At 20.8% G+C, this 19003-nt stretch overlaps 3 protein-coding genes and 1 long non-coding RNA gene across 6 annotated transcripts; 1 reads left to right on the top strand and 3 right to left on the bottom strand.

Moving 5' to 3' along the window:
* Positions 1-684: 684 nt before the first annotated feature.
* Positions 685-3805, bottom strand: LOC122712036 (glyceraldehyde-3-phosphate dehydrogenase 2-like). The gene is made up of 5 exons (XM_043931323.1): positions 3732-3805; positions 2034-2121; positions 1688-1927; positions 1342-1596; positions 685-1247 (listed from the first exon to the last, which is right to left on the bottom strand). The coding sequence occupies exons 1-5, from the start codon at positions 3767-3769 to the stop codon at positions 819-821; spliced, it is 1050 nt and encodes a 349-aa protein (XP_043787258.1). The 5' UTR covers positions 3770-3805; the 3' UTR covers positions 685-818.
* A 304-nt stretch (positions 3806-4109) lies between these two features.
* LOC122712084 (probable hydroxyacid-oxoacid transhydrogenase, mitochondrial) lies at positions 4110-12620 on the bottom strand. Of its 2 annotated transcripts, none has more exons than XM_043931422.1 (16): positions 12574-12620; positions 12031-12196; positions 11530-11647; positions 10991-11254; positions 10617-10849; positions 10257-10487; positions 9881-10043; positions 9523-9804; positions 6370-6382; positions 5813-5883; positions 5605-5728; positions 5368-5483; positions 5029-5292; positions 4709-4869; positions 4451-4645; positions 4110-4355 (listed from the first exon to the last, which is right to left on the bottom strand). In XM_043931422.1, the coding sequence occupies exons 2-16, from the start codon at positions 12081-12083 to the stop codon at positions 4238-4240; spliced, it is 2406 nt and encodes an 801-aa protein (XP_043787357.1). In that variant the 5' UTR covers positions 12084-12196; positions 12574-12620; the 3' UTR covers positions 4110-4237. The 2 variants fall into 2 exon arrangements, with proteins under 2 accessions (XP_043787357.1, XP_043787358.1); XM_043931423.1 differs by having other exon boundaries at positions 5374-5483.
* LOC122712085 lies at positions 6684-7756 on the top strand. The gene is made up of 3 exons (XR_006346254.1): positions 6684-7317; positions 7473-7606; positions 7706-7756. It is a non-coding gene; the product is annotated as an uncharacterized LOC122712085 (long non-coding RNA).
* A 70-nt stretch (positions 12621-12690) lies between the features above and the next one.
* LOC122711846 (probable hydroxyacid-oxoacid transhydrogenase, mitochondrial) lies at positions 12691-17822 on the bottom strand. 2 transcript variants are annotated; one of them, XM_043930977.1, is made up of 8 exons: positions 17634-17822; positions 17214-17319; positions 16778-17041; positions 16223-16455; positions 15866-16096; positions 15484-15646; positions 15088-15369; positions 12691-12939 (listed from the first exon to the last, which is right to left on the bottom strand). In XM_043930977.1, exons 1-8 carry the CDS (start codon positions 17684-17686, stop codon positions 12889-12891), a joined length of 1383 nt encoding a protein of 460 aa, XP_043786912.1. In that variant the 5' UTR covers positions 17687-17822; the 3' UTR covers positions 12691-12888. The 2 variants fall into 2 exon arrangements, with proteins under 2 accessions (XP_043786912.1, XP_043786911.1); XM_043930976.1 differs by lacking the exon at positions 12691-12939 and adding an exon at positions 14560-14700.
* Between the last annotated feature and the right edge of the window lie 1181 nt (positions 17823-19003).

Genomic DNA, 19003 nt, shown 5'->3' with positions numbered 1-19003 from the left:
TGATAGTTAAAAACTTTTGTTAGAATTATTTAAAAATATTCCAATTAATAATTATATAAAAAAATCTTTTTGTAAATGTACAAAAATTGTACAGAAAGTATATGAAATTAACTGTTGATTTATTCCATTCCTATTATTCATTGTAATCTTGTAAAAATGTACCAATATATAGTTGGAGATAAAGAAATGTTTGAAAAATTAAATAAAGCACTCTCTTAGTTTCATAACAATTTTTATTGATATCAATAAGTTGAATGACAAATAATATTACAGAAATAAATCGGAAATATTTTAAATTCTTAATTATAAATGTGGATAAATGAATAAATGATTAAGAATAATTAAATGTAACATACATTATTTTTTTAATAATTCTAATTAATCGTAATTAATATATTTTTATTAATTACTTCTTAATTGCATTACTTTTTTAATTAATTATTTTTTTAGATAATATATGATACCAGAATAATTTTTGCATATTGTATATGTAACTATATAAATTATATATATTTGCATTCATATTTTTTATATATGTTTACGAACTTATTTAAAAATTATGAGCGAAAATTTAAGTTAAATAATAAACTTTAAAAACTGTTTTTTTTTGTACTTCTTCCGATTGATATCTATATAATATTAGTTATAACTATTTTATATGCAAAAAAAAATCTGCTAAAAATACTCTTATTTCACATTTTAATTTGTGATTGGAATCTATTGATTAAACATAACGTTATTTAGTTTGAAATATACATGCAACAACGATATGCTCATAGAAACATGAAAATGTGTTACATATAAATATGCAAAATAATTTACTTCTCTTTTGACTGCATGTACTTAATTAAATCAATTACACGACATGAATAACCATATTCATTATCATACCATGAAATTAACTTAACAAAATTATTGTTCAAAGCTATACCAGCTTTAGCATCAAAAATACTGGCATGGTCATCACCAATAAAATCGGAAGAAACTACTTCATCTTCCGTATATCCTAAAATTCCTTTCAATGGTCCTTCAGAGGCTTCCTTTACTTTAGCTTTTATAGTTTTATAGTCTGCACCTTTGCCAAGTCTGACTGTTAAGTCAACAACTGATACATTATGTACTGGTACACGGAAGGCCATACCAGTCAATTTTCCATCAAGAGCTGGAATAACTTTGCCAACAGCTTTAGCTGCTCCAGTTGCAGCAGGAATAATATTTTGACAAGCACCACGACCATCTCGCCATAACTGTAAAATAATAAAAATAAATAAAAATATTGATATATGATATATGATATAGAAAAATGAGAAACAAAACATCATCAGAAAAAAAATGACATACTTTTGCAGAAGGTGCATCAACAACTTTTTGTGTAGCAGTGACAGCATGAACAGTAGTCATAAGACCTTCAACGATTTCAAAATTATCATGAATAACTTTAGCAAGAGGGGCTAAACAATTGGTAGTACAAGAAGCATTGGAAACAATAGTATAACTTGGATCATAAGCATCCAAATTAACACCACAAACAAACATAGGTGCATCAGCTGATGGTGCAGTAATAACAACTTTCTTTGCACCAGCCTGTAAATGACCCTGAAAAATTTAAATAATTAAATAATATATATATATATTTATATGTATATATATTTTAGATTATATATTTTTAATATGTATGAATACATACAGAAGCTTTTTCCTTGGTAGTATAAACACCAGTGGATTCCACAATATATTCAGCTCCAGCTTTTGTCCATGGAATATTTTTTGCCTCACGTTCACTAAATACAGCAATTTTATTACCATTAACAACTAGTTGATCATTTTCAATTTTGACATCTCCTTTGAATTTTCCATGTGTAGAATCATATTTTAACATATATGCCATATATTCCAAACCAATAAAGGGATCATTAATGGCAACAACCTATTAAAAAAATTATAATAATTTCTGAATGATAAAAACTGAATATAAAAATATATGAAATATATTTTATATAAATATATTAATATATCAATAAATTATTTAATACCTGAGCACCAAACTCAATGGAAGCCCTAAATACAAGACGGCCAATACGGCCAAAACCGTTGATACCGATTTTACTCATGTCTTCGCAACTAGAAAATGAACGATTTAATTTTTGATAACATATTTTCGATACATTAAATATTCGTTGGTTTTCATAAAATATATTCGTAAATTTTTTTGTTATCGATGTAAATGAAAGTAATTTCAATGTAAACGTCATAACCTCAAAATAATTTTTTTAATTTATGATATTAATTAATGATGATATTGATGATGATATTGATTTGATGATATTATATTTTGATTTGTAATATTATTTTTTATCTTCTTAAATAGGAAGATATTTATTAAGTAAATGAAAATATTTATTATATATGTATATATATATAATTTGTATATAACATAGTTGAAATAATTCAAAATCTATGATATATCTATACTAATTCATTTGTAAATTCAATTGTGTTTTGTTGTAAATATTGTTATTGAAGTAAAAAAATATGGATAATATAATTTGTGAACATAGATATATTAAAAAAGATTTTTGTTCATCATATTCTTGTTTTTAATATTAAAAATAATTTTTATACATTTTCTTTATTACATTAAAAAATTTACTATAAATTAAAATAATATTGCATTTCAGATATTTGTATTATTAAATTTCATTTAATAATAAAGGTCACTCAAGGTCAAAGATCTCAACGCTTCTCATTCAACTTTTACTTAAAGACAAACGTGATCTTTCACACATATTGCAATTTTTACAATAATATATACGAAAAAATACATATTTTTTATATTATACGATTTAAAAGTATATGGAAGTTATAAACAAATGATACAATATATATTAAATCATTAACATTCATAAATATTCATCATATTACTTACGATATTATTTTTTTGATATAAAATTTGTTTATAATTTGGATTATACATATAACGAATAAATGATTATATAAAAATATGATATAATGATTGAATGAATATATATATATATATATACATAATAATGAAGTTAACAAAACTTAATAAATTATTCTGAATTTTTGGAAAACATATTTAATGGATAAAAATATTAAAATATTTATATTTTTGAAAATATACTTTTATTTTGGAAAATAAAATTATAATTTATTTTAAAATCCATTATTGAGAAAAATTAGTTACAATGATTCAATGATATTCGAAACTTGTAAAAGTCAAATTTTCCTAGAAATTATTTTATATTTAATAAAATCCTAAATTGATCAAATACTAAAATTGACTATTTTTATTTCTAAATAATCAATATTGTATAATTAATATTATAATTAATATTTGATTAATTCATAGTAATTAAAAAAATTAACTTAAAGATAAAACAAATAACAACTGAAAATTATAATATATATTGTTTTCAAACATAAATTCAGATATATTCAAAATGATTCTTAAATAAAAAAATTATTGTAGGATTTATATTGAATGACGTCATATCAACCGGTGAAAAATGTACATAATATATGCTATGTAATTCTAAATAGAAGCCTAATTTTGAATTATTTTATATTGGATATTATTTGATATTAAATATCAAATGATCGATTATCATTTATTACATGCCATGTATCATAAAATAATATCATGAAATAATAAAAAGAATTAATTAATAGAATGATGAATTAAAATTAAAATAAAAAAAAACGTAACTTACGTCAGTTCACTCGGGTCTGTGCAGAAGCAGTGTGTCATTTGAAGGGCAGAAACCGGTAATATAACCGACAGCAATTTTAGGCGTATGCGCTGTAACGTAACTGTTTCTTTAATTTCGTATACCATCGGTTATGTTCGGGTCACGTGATTAAATTTATCGACGTATTCAAACGCCGCCAAATTTAAATATTCAAATATTATATTACTACTTCGGATCGTAATAATACTGCAAAATTTTTTTGTTTAAGAAATAAATTATAAAGTTGATTATTTATTATATTTCTGTACAATATACAAATATTATTTATTCAATAATTTTATTTAAATCAAACTTTTACTCTTTTAAGGGAAAAAGTACATATACATACATAAAACAAAATGAAATAAATGAAATTTTAATGTAATAAATGATCTTTAAATTATCTAATTGAAAACATAGATAGAATAGACATATTAGTTTACATAAAATGTAGGCTTATAATATATCCTTAGTACTGAACAAAATAATTAATCTTCACTTTCTTCTATCTCTTCTGCAGGTACTGGTATATTACCAGAATCAACTTGATACATGTATAATATTAAATCCATTACACGATGCGCATAACCATATTCATTATCATACCTGTAAACATTTATCTTCATTAATTAACAAACAAAGCGAGATATTTATTTGATTTATATATTTGTTTATACATTCAAAAATTATTCAAAAATTACCACGCAATAACTTTGATAAATGTACTTGTCTGAGGAATGCCAGCTTTAGCATCGAAGATACACGAATAAGTTGTCCTATTGAAATCAGATGATACACAATCATCATCTGTATAACCCAATATACCTTTCAAATCGTTTTCTGATGCTGTTTTCATTGCTTCTTTTATCTCTTCATACGTTGTCGGTTTATTAACTCTAAAGTATTATTAAACAATGTCAGAAAATTACTGTACATTTTATAATTTATGAAAACGTTACCTAAAAGTCATATCGCATAAAGAAACATTTGGGATTGGTACTCTAAAAGCTATTGCAGATATTTTGCCTTTAAGTTCAGGGATAATTTTATCCAATGATTTAGCAGCTCCTGAAGATGTTGGTATGATATTTTGAAGAGCGCCTCTACCATCTCTCCACAACTACAATAAAAATATAATAATATATTTAAATTAATATATAAATTAAATCATCTATATTTTATTATATGATGTAGAATAATAATAACTGTAAAAAAAAAATTAACAACTATTAAAAATTAGTTAAGAAAGCGTGATATAAAATATTTTTTTTATAATTACTTTCCCTCTTTCTAAAGGTCCGTCTAATGTTCGTTGCATCGACGTTAAAGCGTGCACACTACTAATCATTACTTCAATAACATCGAATTTATCGTGCATTAATCGAATGATCGGCGCTGCACAATTTGTCGTGCAAGACGCAGCCGACACTATTTTACCCCTTTTCGGATCGTAACAAGTATGATTCACCCCATAAACTATCATCGGCGCGTCTATAGAAGGCGCTGTAATAATCACTCTCTTCCCACCGCCATCCATATGTAACTAAAATAAATCACGACTTTTTCTATTTCTAATATTATTTCTCAGGATTATTTCTAGAAATTAAAATAGATTTACGCTTGCTTTTTCTAACGTAGTAAAAAGACCAGTGGATTCGATTACGTATGTCACACCCGCGCCTTTCCAATTTATTTTACATGGATTCTTTTCCTGGGATGTGGCTATTTTGTTCTCTTCGTGAAAAAAAAAAAAAAAAGAAAAGAAAAGAAAAGAAAAAAAGAAAAAGAAAAGAAAAAGGATTGTCAATTTTGAAAATTTAAAAATTTATAATCTATCTTAAAAAATAAATAATACCTCCGATAATAATATGCCCATTTTCACATTCTAATTTCAAAGGATACGCTCCATGAGTCGAGTCAAATTTGAACAGATATATCATATAGTCGGTCGAAATATATGGATCATTAACCAACTTGACCTAATGGAATATAATTATTTTGTGCCTCTTCTTTGGATAGAAAAAATTTTCCACGCGAGTATACAATTATTGTAATATCGTTACCGTAATATCCTTTTCGATACAAGCACGTAAACACATTCTCCCTATTCTTCCAAATCCATTAATTCCTACAACTGGAATAATTTTAAACGATAAAACTATATTATATATAATATTATATATTATTATAAAAATTTACATAGTGCATTTGCATTATGTCAAAAAATCAATAGCACGAATTTGTATGCAAAATTGGTGGATACGTATCAAAAAATAATAATTTCTTACCAAGATCTTTTGACATTTGATATTTTTCTTACAAAAAAAAAACGTCTCAAGAGTGAGTTATATTTTAGAGATAAGAAAGAATATTTTGTATAAATACTTTGAATATTTAGTACTTATTTCGTATTTATCCTAATTTGTTTAAAGAAAACATTTGTTTAAAGAAAACACAACATTGCTTTGAATACAGCATATATTTTGAAGTAGTATCAAATTTAGATATTCATTTTCAAATAATTATTATGAGATATACTTTGAAATTATTTCATGATGGATGTAGTACATAATATCTGCGATAGATTTACAAGATGTTTAAAACAGGTCATACACTTTACCTATTTCCTGAAACTGAAAATATTTTAAGTAAATATTATTTGACATTAAAGGAGATATATTATAATAACATTCTTATTCTAATTCGAGATAATAATAAATTTGATAATTCAAAACATAGTTTTTGTTAAACGCATTTAAATTATTAAATTTTTTTCCTTTACGAAATAAAATTTATCCCTATTCATTCATTTCAACATTATTCTTGATTCTTATATTATATATGTATACATACTTTTATAAATGAATTATCCTTTTCCTTTTCGAAATGATCAAAAAATATTATATATCGATGTAGCATATACACATATATATATATATATATAGTTATGATTTTTTTTTAACTTCATCGGTTAATTTTAATTTGAATAATAATAAACTACATTATATTTATCCATATCAAGTTAGTATCATATATCATGTTCGTTTTTTGAAAAATATTGCGTATTGAAAATTTTTAACTTTTTTGGCACGTTCGTTCAAATCTTTTAGAATTTTTTTTTTTTTTTTTTACAGATCTAAAATAGTTTTGTATAATTTAAGATGAAGAATTCAAGATGAAGAATTCAAAATCAATTGATATCTGAATAGTCAAGTAAAAATAAGGTTCGTGTAATTTATAAGGAATTATTTGAAGCAAATAGTACAAATGACAAATTCTCAGAATTCATATTTGAAGCGTAATTTAATCTTCCTTTGAACGAATATCGTAAATTCACGGCACTATTATTATTTTTTTTGTATATACTATTTGTTACAATCATTGAAGTATGAAATAGTTTAATATCAAGAAGCAAATATCAACATTATTATTAGTGGGGAGGATTAAATCAAAGATGTTCCTCATAAATATAAATGAAACACTCTTATATTCGCAGTCGAGAAAGCTAGTTCAAACTGTGAAAATGAATATTTATTGATAGAGTGGTATTTCTCAAGGAGGTTCGACGGTAAGTAAATTAATATTATTTTAATTAATATATATAAAGATACAACGTATCATTATTTTCTTTGCATATATATATATTTTGCATATATATATATTCATATATTCATATAAATAAGAATAAACAATAATTACAAAATATTATTTAATATTTTATAGTTTGAACGTAATATTCAACGATTCAAAGAAATAATATGGATAATATTTTAATAACATAATCGGATATGGAAAATTATTTACGCAAAGTTACAGCAAAAGTAAAATTCAAACATCATTCTGATAAAATATTTAAGGTAAATAATTGCTATATGTAATTTTAAATTGTATCAGTGAGATTAATTTTATTGCGTAATAAGAAAAATTAATTATTTTCTTAATATTATAAATTTCAGAAGTTAACTTTTAAAAAGTTTTGGCCTGAAAAAAATATTTTTGAATTAAAAATCTTAACGATATACACCATAAAAAACGAATTTTCTAAAAAACTTTTATTCATATATTATGTGTATATCAAATGTAAAAAAACTTACTATATAAATTTTATAAGACAAATTTTACATCATATATGAAAAATGAAACCGAGAACAGAAAAGAAAAAAATATTTGACATAATAAAAACAATATCTATTTCATTTGAATTGAGTTTGAATAGGAATTATTTTGAAAAATGTTTATAAATCAAACTAGTTATATAACTAATAATATTAGTAACATTTTTCTTTAATATAAAAAAATTGATAATACATACTTTTAGATATTAATTGATATCATTAGAAATTTAAAATATCATTTGTATATGAATGAAAAATTTATTATTTATCATTATCATTTAATATAATATATAAATGATATTTATACATTTCAATGATTTCATATTAATTTAGTCACTAAACATGTATTCATATTTTTATATTTTAAAAGAAAAATCTTATGCTTAATACATTTCTCAAAATAATAAAAAATCAACTATTAAGCAGTAAAATGATATCAATAAATTATTGATATCAATTATATTGATTTTGATTTTACAATATTAATCATTAAATATATAAAATCGATCAACTCATGTTACCAATAATTCTACATTTTTCGATGATGTGTATATTAAAGAGAATTATTTCTATCTAAATTTTACATACAAGTACTTTTCGAGGATTTATTAAATTTATAAAAGAAAATTTGACTGCTTCGGATAGTATTAATCTGTAGCTAATCTCTAATTTCTTGAAAATTTTAATATTAATGATAAATGTGCAATGATTTAATGAACATATATGATATACTTGGCATGAATAATTAAATTTTGTATTTTGCGAAATTGAAATTATTAAAATATGTATGTATAATCTAATAAGAATAAGAATTTATTACTAAATTTACACCATAGAATATAAGTCATTAAATTCAGAGATCCTTATCATCATTCTTGTAATGATGAATTCTTTATTAAGGATTTTTTGATAAAAAAATGACTTTATAGCTATTATAAATTGCTTGTTTGTATCAATACTAAATGTCAATATATTTTTTTTTGATTTAATCGTATTCTTAATATTAATATTTTATTCACAATTTTTAATTTATTACTTCAGATTATTTCGTTCATATAATAATTATCAAAAAATATAATGTTTATTTAAAAAATAAATTAAAGGTAATAAAATTTCTTAGAAAAAATTAGATATTAAAAAATAGTTTATATAATATTCGTAAAAAAAATATGGCTTTAGAAATTATTTTTTTCTTAATATATTCTAAAAGAGTTTTCAAATATTTGAGCTAGATCCTCTCTTGAATGTTCTCGTGGTGCTAATTTCGTAAGACGTTTCTGTAAATAATATAAAATTAATTTATAATATTAATGAAAAAAAATATATATGTAACCATAATGTATGTATAAAATATTGTATGATCATACCAAAAAATTTAAAATGTAAAAAAATATATATATATATATATTATATTACATGACAATTGTTAATTCGTCATATATGTTAGCATATGAAATTAAAAATATATGACAAATTTACTTAATTGTCATTCATTCATGTATGGTGACCAATAAATCACTATTTAAAATTGATTGTAAATTTTTTTTCACTTATCAAAATTAAATACTTTATTTAATATTAATAGTCATAATATTTCTATTTAATATTTATGATAACTAAATATATAATAAAGAGAGAAAAATAACCATAATGCTCACTTGTTGCAATGTACCTTCCACTAAAATAGGAATGTCTTCTTTTTTGAAACCTAATTCAGCCAAACCATTTTCAATTTTCATTATTTGCATATATTTTCTTATAGTATCTGCTAATATTTTGCCAGCATCACTTTTTTTAGCTTGACTAATATCAGCACCAAGTAATTCAGCAGCTACTAAATGTTTTTCTGGGCACGCACTTCCAGTAAAGGAAAATACAGCAGGTGCAGTTATAATAACTGATAGTCCATGTGGCACTATAGCACGATCTTTGCCATAATTCTGTAATAAATAATCAATATTTAAATTATTTTTAATACTTAACATAAAAATTATATTTGTATTTTATTATATGTACTATTGGTTGAAAACTTTTTGCATGTCCACTAATAGGATAAGAAAGTGCATGACAAAGATGAACTCCTGCATTACTAAATCCAACACCTGCCATGGTACTTGCAAGATGCATGTTACTCCTAGCTTCAATATCATCTTGATTATACACTGCCCTTTTAAAATATCTATATATAAAAAAATAGTAAAAAAAAATAGTAGTAAAAATATTATTATTATTATAATAATTGATCTTTTAAGAAAATTGGAAAACAAAGATAAATTATAAATATAAACCAAATAAAAAATATAAATTTATATTTATATATTTTTAATTCTATTTGTTTACATTATTAACTACTACAACATTATTTTTCATCAAAATAAAGATAATTATTTACTTGTGCATTATTTGAAGAGTAAATTTTGACCATACATCACTAATAGGATTGCTCCCTTGGTAAACTGGTCTAAGAATTGGATTGGGAGGACAAATTCTTTCTGTATATGGTAATGCAGTAAAAGATTCAAGAGCATTACATAATACATCAAAGCCAGAATAAGCACAGACTCTTTCTGGTAAACTCAATGTATGGTTTGGATCAATAAGACCCAAAGTGGGTCTTAAAGCTCTGAAAATAATCCTCAAATCATTCTAAATAATATAATAATAATATTTAATATAACAAATACATAAATATATAATTATATGTAAATAATTATAAAACAATAATTTTATTGCAATATTATAACTTATTAACCTATTAATAATTCCAATTTTGGCTTTAAGTGGTTCATAAGTAAAGATACAAATACCACTTGTTTCTGAACCAGTACCAAAAGTGGTTGGTACAGCTACTAATGGTTTTAATTGCACTGTAATTGGTTTTTCTTTACCAATAGGTGCATTTACATAATCTAAAAAATCTGCTTGTGGATCAGAACTATAAAGATTTGCTACCTTACAAGTATCTATTACTGAACCACCTCCTATCTGATAAAAAAATTAATTTTATGCTTTAAATTTTTAATTTCTTTTTTTTTAATACAAGATTTCTTGTTAAATTTTTATAATATAATTCAAGAAAATAAAAATCAAAATTTTCAAAAAACTTGTTATATATTTATTTCTTACCGCTACGAAACCATCAAACTTTTTGAGTTTAACAAATTCAATACAGTCTTTTAAACTCTGATCTGTGGGTTCTACACGTACATTACCATAAACTGTAGTTTGATTTTTATATTTAATAAGACTGTTTAAAGCAGTTTTAACAGGTGGTAAATTTACTAAATTAGAATCTGTTATTAAACATACATTTTTGGAACCAAAATTTTGCATATCCATACCCAATTCTCTTGTAACACCAATACCATATCGTAATGTAGGAGAAGTCATCTGCAAATATTTTTATTAAAATGATATTAATAAAATAATAATATTAATTTATTAAAAAAAAGTTTTATATTATATAAAGTGTAAATTTTCTTTCTCTTATTATAGATTAAATAATTATCTTCATTAATTATTGAATCTATAATAAATTTAGATTCAATGCATAAAATTATTCATCTCTTTATATAATATATGTATAAATAATATAAATAATATAAATAATATATATATTATTATTATATATACATATAAATAATATATATATTAAAAATACATACCTCAAATGCATATTCTTTTGTTAGTGTGGTATTAGTTGTTGTACTTTGATTTTTTTTTAATTCATAAAAAATAAATATAGTTGTATTTCCTGGATTTGCATAAAATGGATATTTACATCTATAAAAAATTAAATTAAATTAAATTAATCTAAATTAAATATAAATATAATATAATATAAATATAATAATAATAAAATATTAAAAACAAAAATTATTTATGTTCATACATAGAAATATATTAATATTAAAACATTATATAATATTAATTTTTAGAATAATTTATATCTTTTAATATAATATATACACATATATATCAATATTGATACTAAAATATTTTATTAATATAATTACAAAAATAATATTTACAAAATTATATTATAAAAATAATTTACAAATAATTGTAAAAATAATTTTTAAAATAAAATAATTTTNTATATTATATTATAATATATAATATATTTATATTATATTATATATATAAATATGTATATGCATACTTACGATTGAAAAGAAATAATTTGTAATAGATTTAAATTAGGTTTTTTAGAAAGCATTGTTTTGAATATAATATAAGGATTTAAACAAAAAAATATTGATTTTTTAAAACTTGTTGATTTGATCTATGTTCTGTAACCAGTACTGAATATTTGAATAATTTTCTTGTTATCTGCAATGAAATAATATTATATACATAATATTAGTACAATTAATATTCAAATTCTTTTTAATATCAAATAATTAAAAAAAATTATCAAATAGAATTTTTTGTTAAGAAGAAGAACAAATAATAAATAATATAATTATTTTTATTTTAAATATTTTTTTTAACAAAATAAGTTAAAAAATAAAATAAATTATCATACTGCAATACTTGATCAAAATATACTATACTATTTTTATTTTAATTGGACATATAATAAATTTGAGAATTGAAAACAGTTTTTATTAAATTATTAATATCATTCTTTATGAAATAAAATTTATTCTTATTCATTTATTTTAACATTTATATCTTACTCTTGATTATATTATACACATACGTACCTTTATAAATTGAATTCTTCTTTTTTAAGTAATTAGAAATTAATATTATATATATAGTATATGCATGTATGATTTTTTTATTTCCATTTTATTCTTTAGTTTCATTGGTTCATTTTAACTTGAGTAATAATAAAATATATAATATTTAATTATATTAACTCATTATATATCAATATATATCAATATCGTATAAGAAAAATATTATGTAGAAAATATTATGTAGAAAAGACTACCGCTAAAAGTATAATATAAATATAAAATGTTTCGACAGTTATAGTTTCAAAATAAAAATAATTAATATCGTGCTTTCAATTGTTATCGATATGTGAATCGATTATACCATTCTGTCATCCATTTTAGTGGCATCTGCAAAAGTGAATAGAAATTCTACACAAGGATCTAATGTATCAGATAAGTAAATATTTTTCAATTGTTATTTTGTGATTTATTTCAATTATTTAACGTTAATAATATTGATTTCTTTATACTTATGAATCAGATGATATTTAAGAACATGTAACAAAAATTAGAATATAAATCAATATGTAATAAGCAAAATATTTTTACAAATTATATATATTGATGGGGATGAAAATATGATCGTAATAAACTGTTATCGTAATAAACTCTCCATTGTTTTTTTTATTCTAACGATTTAGAATTTTTCAATTTTACGTTTTCATTTTATCTTATCTTTTTTATATTTTTATGCTTTATATATATTTTTTAGCATTTATCGCATTGGATTCATTTTAAATATAATAAACAAAAATATAATCTCGTGCATACTAGTTTGTCCACACTATTATATTAAATTTGTTATTTATTTTAATGTTATTAATATCTTATATAATTATTAAATTATTATTAACAAAATATAAAACTAATCAATAAATTATTGTTTTTATATCAAAGATAATGTTCATGATTATTATATATTGTTTGGTTTTTTTTTTAAAAAATAATGTTTTTGTTGATCTAAAGTTTAAAAGATAAATATTAATAAAATTATTTTATTTCATCAGAAAATGAAATATTAAAACCTTATTTTTATTTCTCAGAAATAACTTACATCAATATAGTAACAATAATCGTATGATGAAATTAATTGTTTTGATTCGTTTAATTACAAATATATAATTTGCTATAAAAAATCAATTGCAATATAAAATATAAATTTAAAATCTTAAAATGTAATAAATTTTATACTAAATTAGTTAAAACAGTAAAAAAAAAAAAACAGCTGCATTATTTTTCATTCGTTTCTTTTATGTTTTCTCAAAATCGGAATTTTTAGCCTTAGTTTAAAAATTTTTAATTTATTTGTTAGCATCACTCAAGAATTTTGAAATTTTTTGTACAGATCTAAAATAGTTTTTTATAGTTTAATTGATTCAAGATGAAGGAAAAATGAATAATGAATAATACTATTTATAATAATAATATCTGAATATTAAAAGTAAGTAAAAATAAGATATTTATAAGGAATTATATATTTGAAATAAATAATACAAATTAAAAATTTTATATTTTTATATTTTTAAAATTTATATTTAAAGCGTAATTTAATTTTTGAACGAATACCGTAAATCCACGACATTATTATAATTATTTTTTGTATATTATTTGCTTTATATGATTATTATTAGTGAGATTATTATTAGAGGATTAAATCAAAAACATTTCTAATAAATAAAATTATCTTAATATTCATATTCAAGAAAATTAATAATATACGAAAATGGATATTTATTATTAGAATGATATTTTTTAAGGAAGTTTGATGGTAAATAAATTAATATTATTAAGACATATAATATATGATTGTTTTACTAATATATTTATATATTTACATTTATATATTTAAATTATTAGTTCAGATTATTTCGTTATATAACTTATAAAAAAAATTTTTATAAAAAATAAAATTTTTTAAAAAATAGATTAAAGATAATATTTCATTTAGAAAAAAATTAGATATTATTTAAATTTTGTCCTTATTTATTGTTTTTAAAAAATATAACTTTAAAAATTAATTTTCTTTTAATATATTGTAAAAGAATTTTCAAATAATTGGGCTAAATCCTCTCTTGATTGTTCTCGTGGTGCTAATTTTGTAATACGATGCTATAAATAATATAAAATTAAATTAATTTATAATATAAATAAGAAAAGCACATAAATTATATACATATGTAACTGTAATATATATATAAAATATATATATTCTTGATCATAAACAAGATATAAATACATATATATATAGTAATTGTTAATTTATATATATTAGTATATGAAATTAAAAATATATGACAAATTTACTTAATTGTTATTCATTCAAAAATTCATATATACTCACTATTTCAAATTAAATATAAATTGTTTTTTACTTATTAAAATACATAATTAAATATTTTACTTAATATTAATAGTTATTATATTCTTATTAAATATAATATCTATAATAAAGAAAATATTTATAATAAAAAAAATAATTATAATGAATTTGCTTACTTGTGGTAATGTGCCTTCTACTAAAGTAGGAATGTCTTCTTTTTTGAAACCTAATTCATCCAAACCATTTTCAATTTTCATCATCTGCATATATTCTCTTACAGTATCTGCTAATATTTTGCCTGCATCACTTTTTTTAGCTCGACTAATATCAGCACCAAGTAATTCAGCAGCTTCTAAATGCCTTTCTGCACATGCATTTCCAGTAAAAGAAAATACAGCAGGTGCAGTTATAACAACTGATAGTCCATGTGGCACTATAGGATGATCTTTGCTATAACCCTATAATAAACAATGTATTTAAATTTTTTTTATTATAATTTTCTTTAACATAAAATTTATTTATTTTAAAGAATTTTTATTATTTTTATTTTTTTTATTATTTATTATAAGTACCATGGGCTGAAAATTTCGTACATTTCCACTAATAGGATAAGAAAGTGCATGACAAAGATGAACTCCTGCATTACCAAATCCAACACCTGCCATTGTACTTGCAAGATGCATGTTACTCCTAGCTTCAAGATCATCTTGATTATATACTGCTCTTTTAAAATATCTATATATAAAAAAATAATAAAAGCATTTTTTCTTTAATTTTTAATTATTATTTTATTATTTATTTGTAACTGAAAATAATTGATTTTTTAAGAAAATTAAAAAACTAAAATAAATTATAATTAGAATTATTAAAAATATATAAATTTATATTTTTTTATTCTATTTAATATTCTTTTAGCAAACATTATTTTTTAGCATAATAAAAGTAATTATTTACTTATGCATTATTTGAAGAGCATATTTTGACCATACATCACTAATAGGATTGCTCCCTTGGTAGGCTGGTCTAAGTATCGGATTAGAAGGACAAGTTCTTTCAGTATATGGTAATGCAGTAAAAGATTCAAGAGCATGACATAGTACATCAAAACCAGAATAAGCACAGACTCTTTCTGGCAAACTCAATGTATGATTTGGATCAATAAGACCCAAAGTGGGTTTCAATGCTCTATAAACAAATTCTTAAATTTAATTTTAAATTTAATAATAATATTTAATAATATATGACAAATATACAATTTATATATAAAATATAATCATAAACCAAAAATTTTATTGCAATATTATAATTTACCTATTAGCAATTCCAGTTTTGGCTTTAAGTGGTTGATAATCAAAGATAGAAACACCAGTTGTTTCTGAACCAGTACCAGATGTAGTTGGTACAGCTATTAATGGTTTTAACTGTACTGTAACTGGTTTTCCTTTACCAATAGGTGCATTTACATAATCTAAAAAATCTGCTTGTGGATCAGAACTATAAAGATTTGCTACCTTACAAGTATCTATCACTGAACCACCTCCTATCTGATGAAAAAATTAATTTTATGTTTTAAATTGTTCTATATTAAATAAATAATATATTAATAGTAATATTAAGTATATATTTACACTATTATTAATATTATAAAACTTAAATAAAAATAATTACTTTTTCATTCTTGATTTTTTAATAAGAATAATTATCTTCTCAATTCTTTACTTTTTATAATAAATGGATTTAATTTTTTACTTTTTAAGATATAAAATTCTTTACTAATTTAAATAATAAGTAATATATTTTCATAATATATTTCAAAAAAATATAAATCAAATATTTTGAGAAACTTGTTATATGTTTATTTCTTACCGCTATAAAGGCATCAAATTTTCCATTTTTAACAAACTCAATAGAATCTTTTAAACTCTGTTCTGTAGGTTCTACGCGTACATTATCATAAACTGAAGTTTGAATACCATGTTTAGTAAGACTATCCATAGCAGTTTTAACAGGTGGTAAATTTATTAAATTGGAATCTGTCATTAAACATACATTTTTGGAACCAAAATTTTGCACATCCATACCTAATTCTCTTGTAACACCAGTACCATATCGTACTGTAGAAGAAGCCATCTGCAAATATTTTTATTAAGATAATATTAATAGAATAAATTTAATCATAAAATTTTATGCACATAAAGTATGAATTTTCTTTTTTGTATCATGTATTTGATCTATAATCAAGCTTCATTATATTATTATTTTCATTATAGGTTATTTATCTTTAAATATTGCAAATACATACTTCAAATGCATATTCTTTTGTTAATGTAGCACTAGCCACTGTGCTTTGAACTTTTTTTAGTTCACATAAAGTACTTCTTGGATTTGCATGAGCTGGGCATTTACAACTATAAAAAATTTAAATTAATCAATATATCAAAAATAAAAATTTTCTTGTTCTTACATAGAAATATATTAATATGAAAAAATTTATACATAATATTAATTTTTCAAATAATATATAATTTGTATCTCTCTATATATATATATATATAATATAAATAATATATATATAATATATATATATACATAAATATTGATATTATAAAATATAATATATTATATAAAAATTAAAATATATAATAATTTATAAAATGGTTTTTAAGATAAATTAATTATATAATTTTATATATTTATACTATATATTTATAAGTATACTTACGATTGAGAAGAAATAACTTGTAATAGATCTAAAATGCGTCTTTTGGAAAGCATTTTTTAATAATAAATTTTTGACTATAAAATAAAGTTTTAAAATTTGAATATAAAAATATTGATTGTGAAAAATATTAATTCTTAGAAACTGATCGATCTATAGCGTTCTTTAATTAATACTAAACATTTGGATACAATTCTGTTATACTTATCTATAATGGAATAATTTTATGTTCAGAATATCAGTACCGTATCAATATTTAGATTTTCTTTAATATCAAATGAATTTGATTAAAAAATTAAAATTTTCAAACAGAAAATTTATAATCTTTTATTGATTGAAATAGAACAAATAATAAATAATATTATTATCTCTAAATTATATTTTAAATATTTTTATTTAAAAAATAAGTTAAAAAGTAGGACAAATTATCATATTTCAAATAGTTACTTGAAGAGTAAACTGATTAAAATATATTATTAGTTTTTTTTGTGTTAACATCGATTATATTTGAGGTCAAAGATTTTGAAATATATATGAATTCATATACATATATATGTATGTATAAACTTGAAATCTTATCTAATATTATATATTATAATATATATAACATATATGATATTCTATACATGGTATATATAATATGGTATATTCTATACATGATATATATAATAGGGTATATTCTATATATATATATATATATATCTATTTATTTGAAAGAAAATTTAAAATTATGATATTATTAAAAAAATTTAAAATAAAAAATTTTATTTTTTAAATAGATATTATATACATAAAATCAAAATATAAATAAAGATATTATATTATATACTTACATATATTTAATATGTGATACATATATGATTAATATATGATATGTATGGAATAGAACATTAAAAAATAATTTTCACTTATTTACTAATTAATTAAAATTTTTATTTAAACGTTATACATTATTTACAATATGTAGCATAATATATAGTACAAAATAACGTACTAGTTACACTACGAAATATTAATTTATTTAGTAGTATACTTTTTCCTTTAAAAGTAATACTTATTTTTCATGGCTTAAATGTTGCGAATAATATTATCATTATCACTATTAAAAATTACGAAACTTATGTTTCATATATATTATTGTAACTATGTATCTGATGAATGTTAAAAAATTGTTTTAATTTAAAATATAAAAATACATTCGTTGTATTCTAAAAACCCTGCTTTTAAAATATTTATTAGTTTTTGTTTTTTTTGTTTCTAATTTTTTTTTTTAGTAATCCATTTATTTCCCAAAATAATAATTCTACAATTATTAATATGCAATAATAATTAAATATATATAGTTAGTGTTATATAATTAATTAGCGAAATAT

This window comes from Apis laboriosa, unplaced genomic scaffold (assembly GCF_014066325.1).
Source record: "Apis laboriosa isolate Shangri-la unplaced genomic scaffold, ASM1406632v1 scaffold18_cov149, whole genome shotgun sequence".
NCBI lineage: Eukaryota > Metazoa > Arthropoda > Insecta > Hymenoptera > Apidae > Apis > Apis laboriosa.
This window is presented reverse-complemented; position numbering and strand designations above follow the sequence as displayed.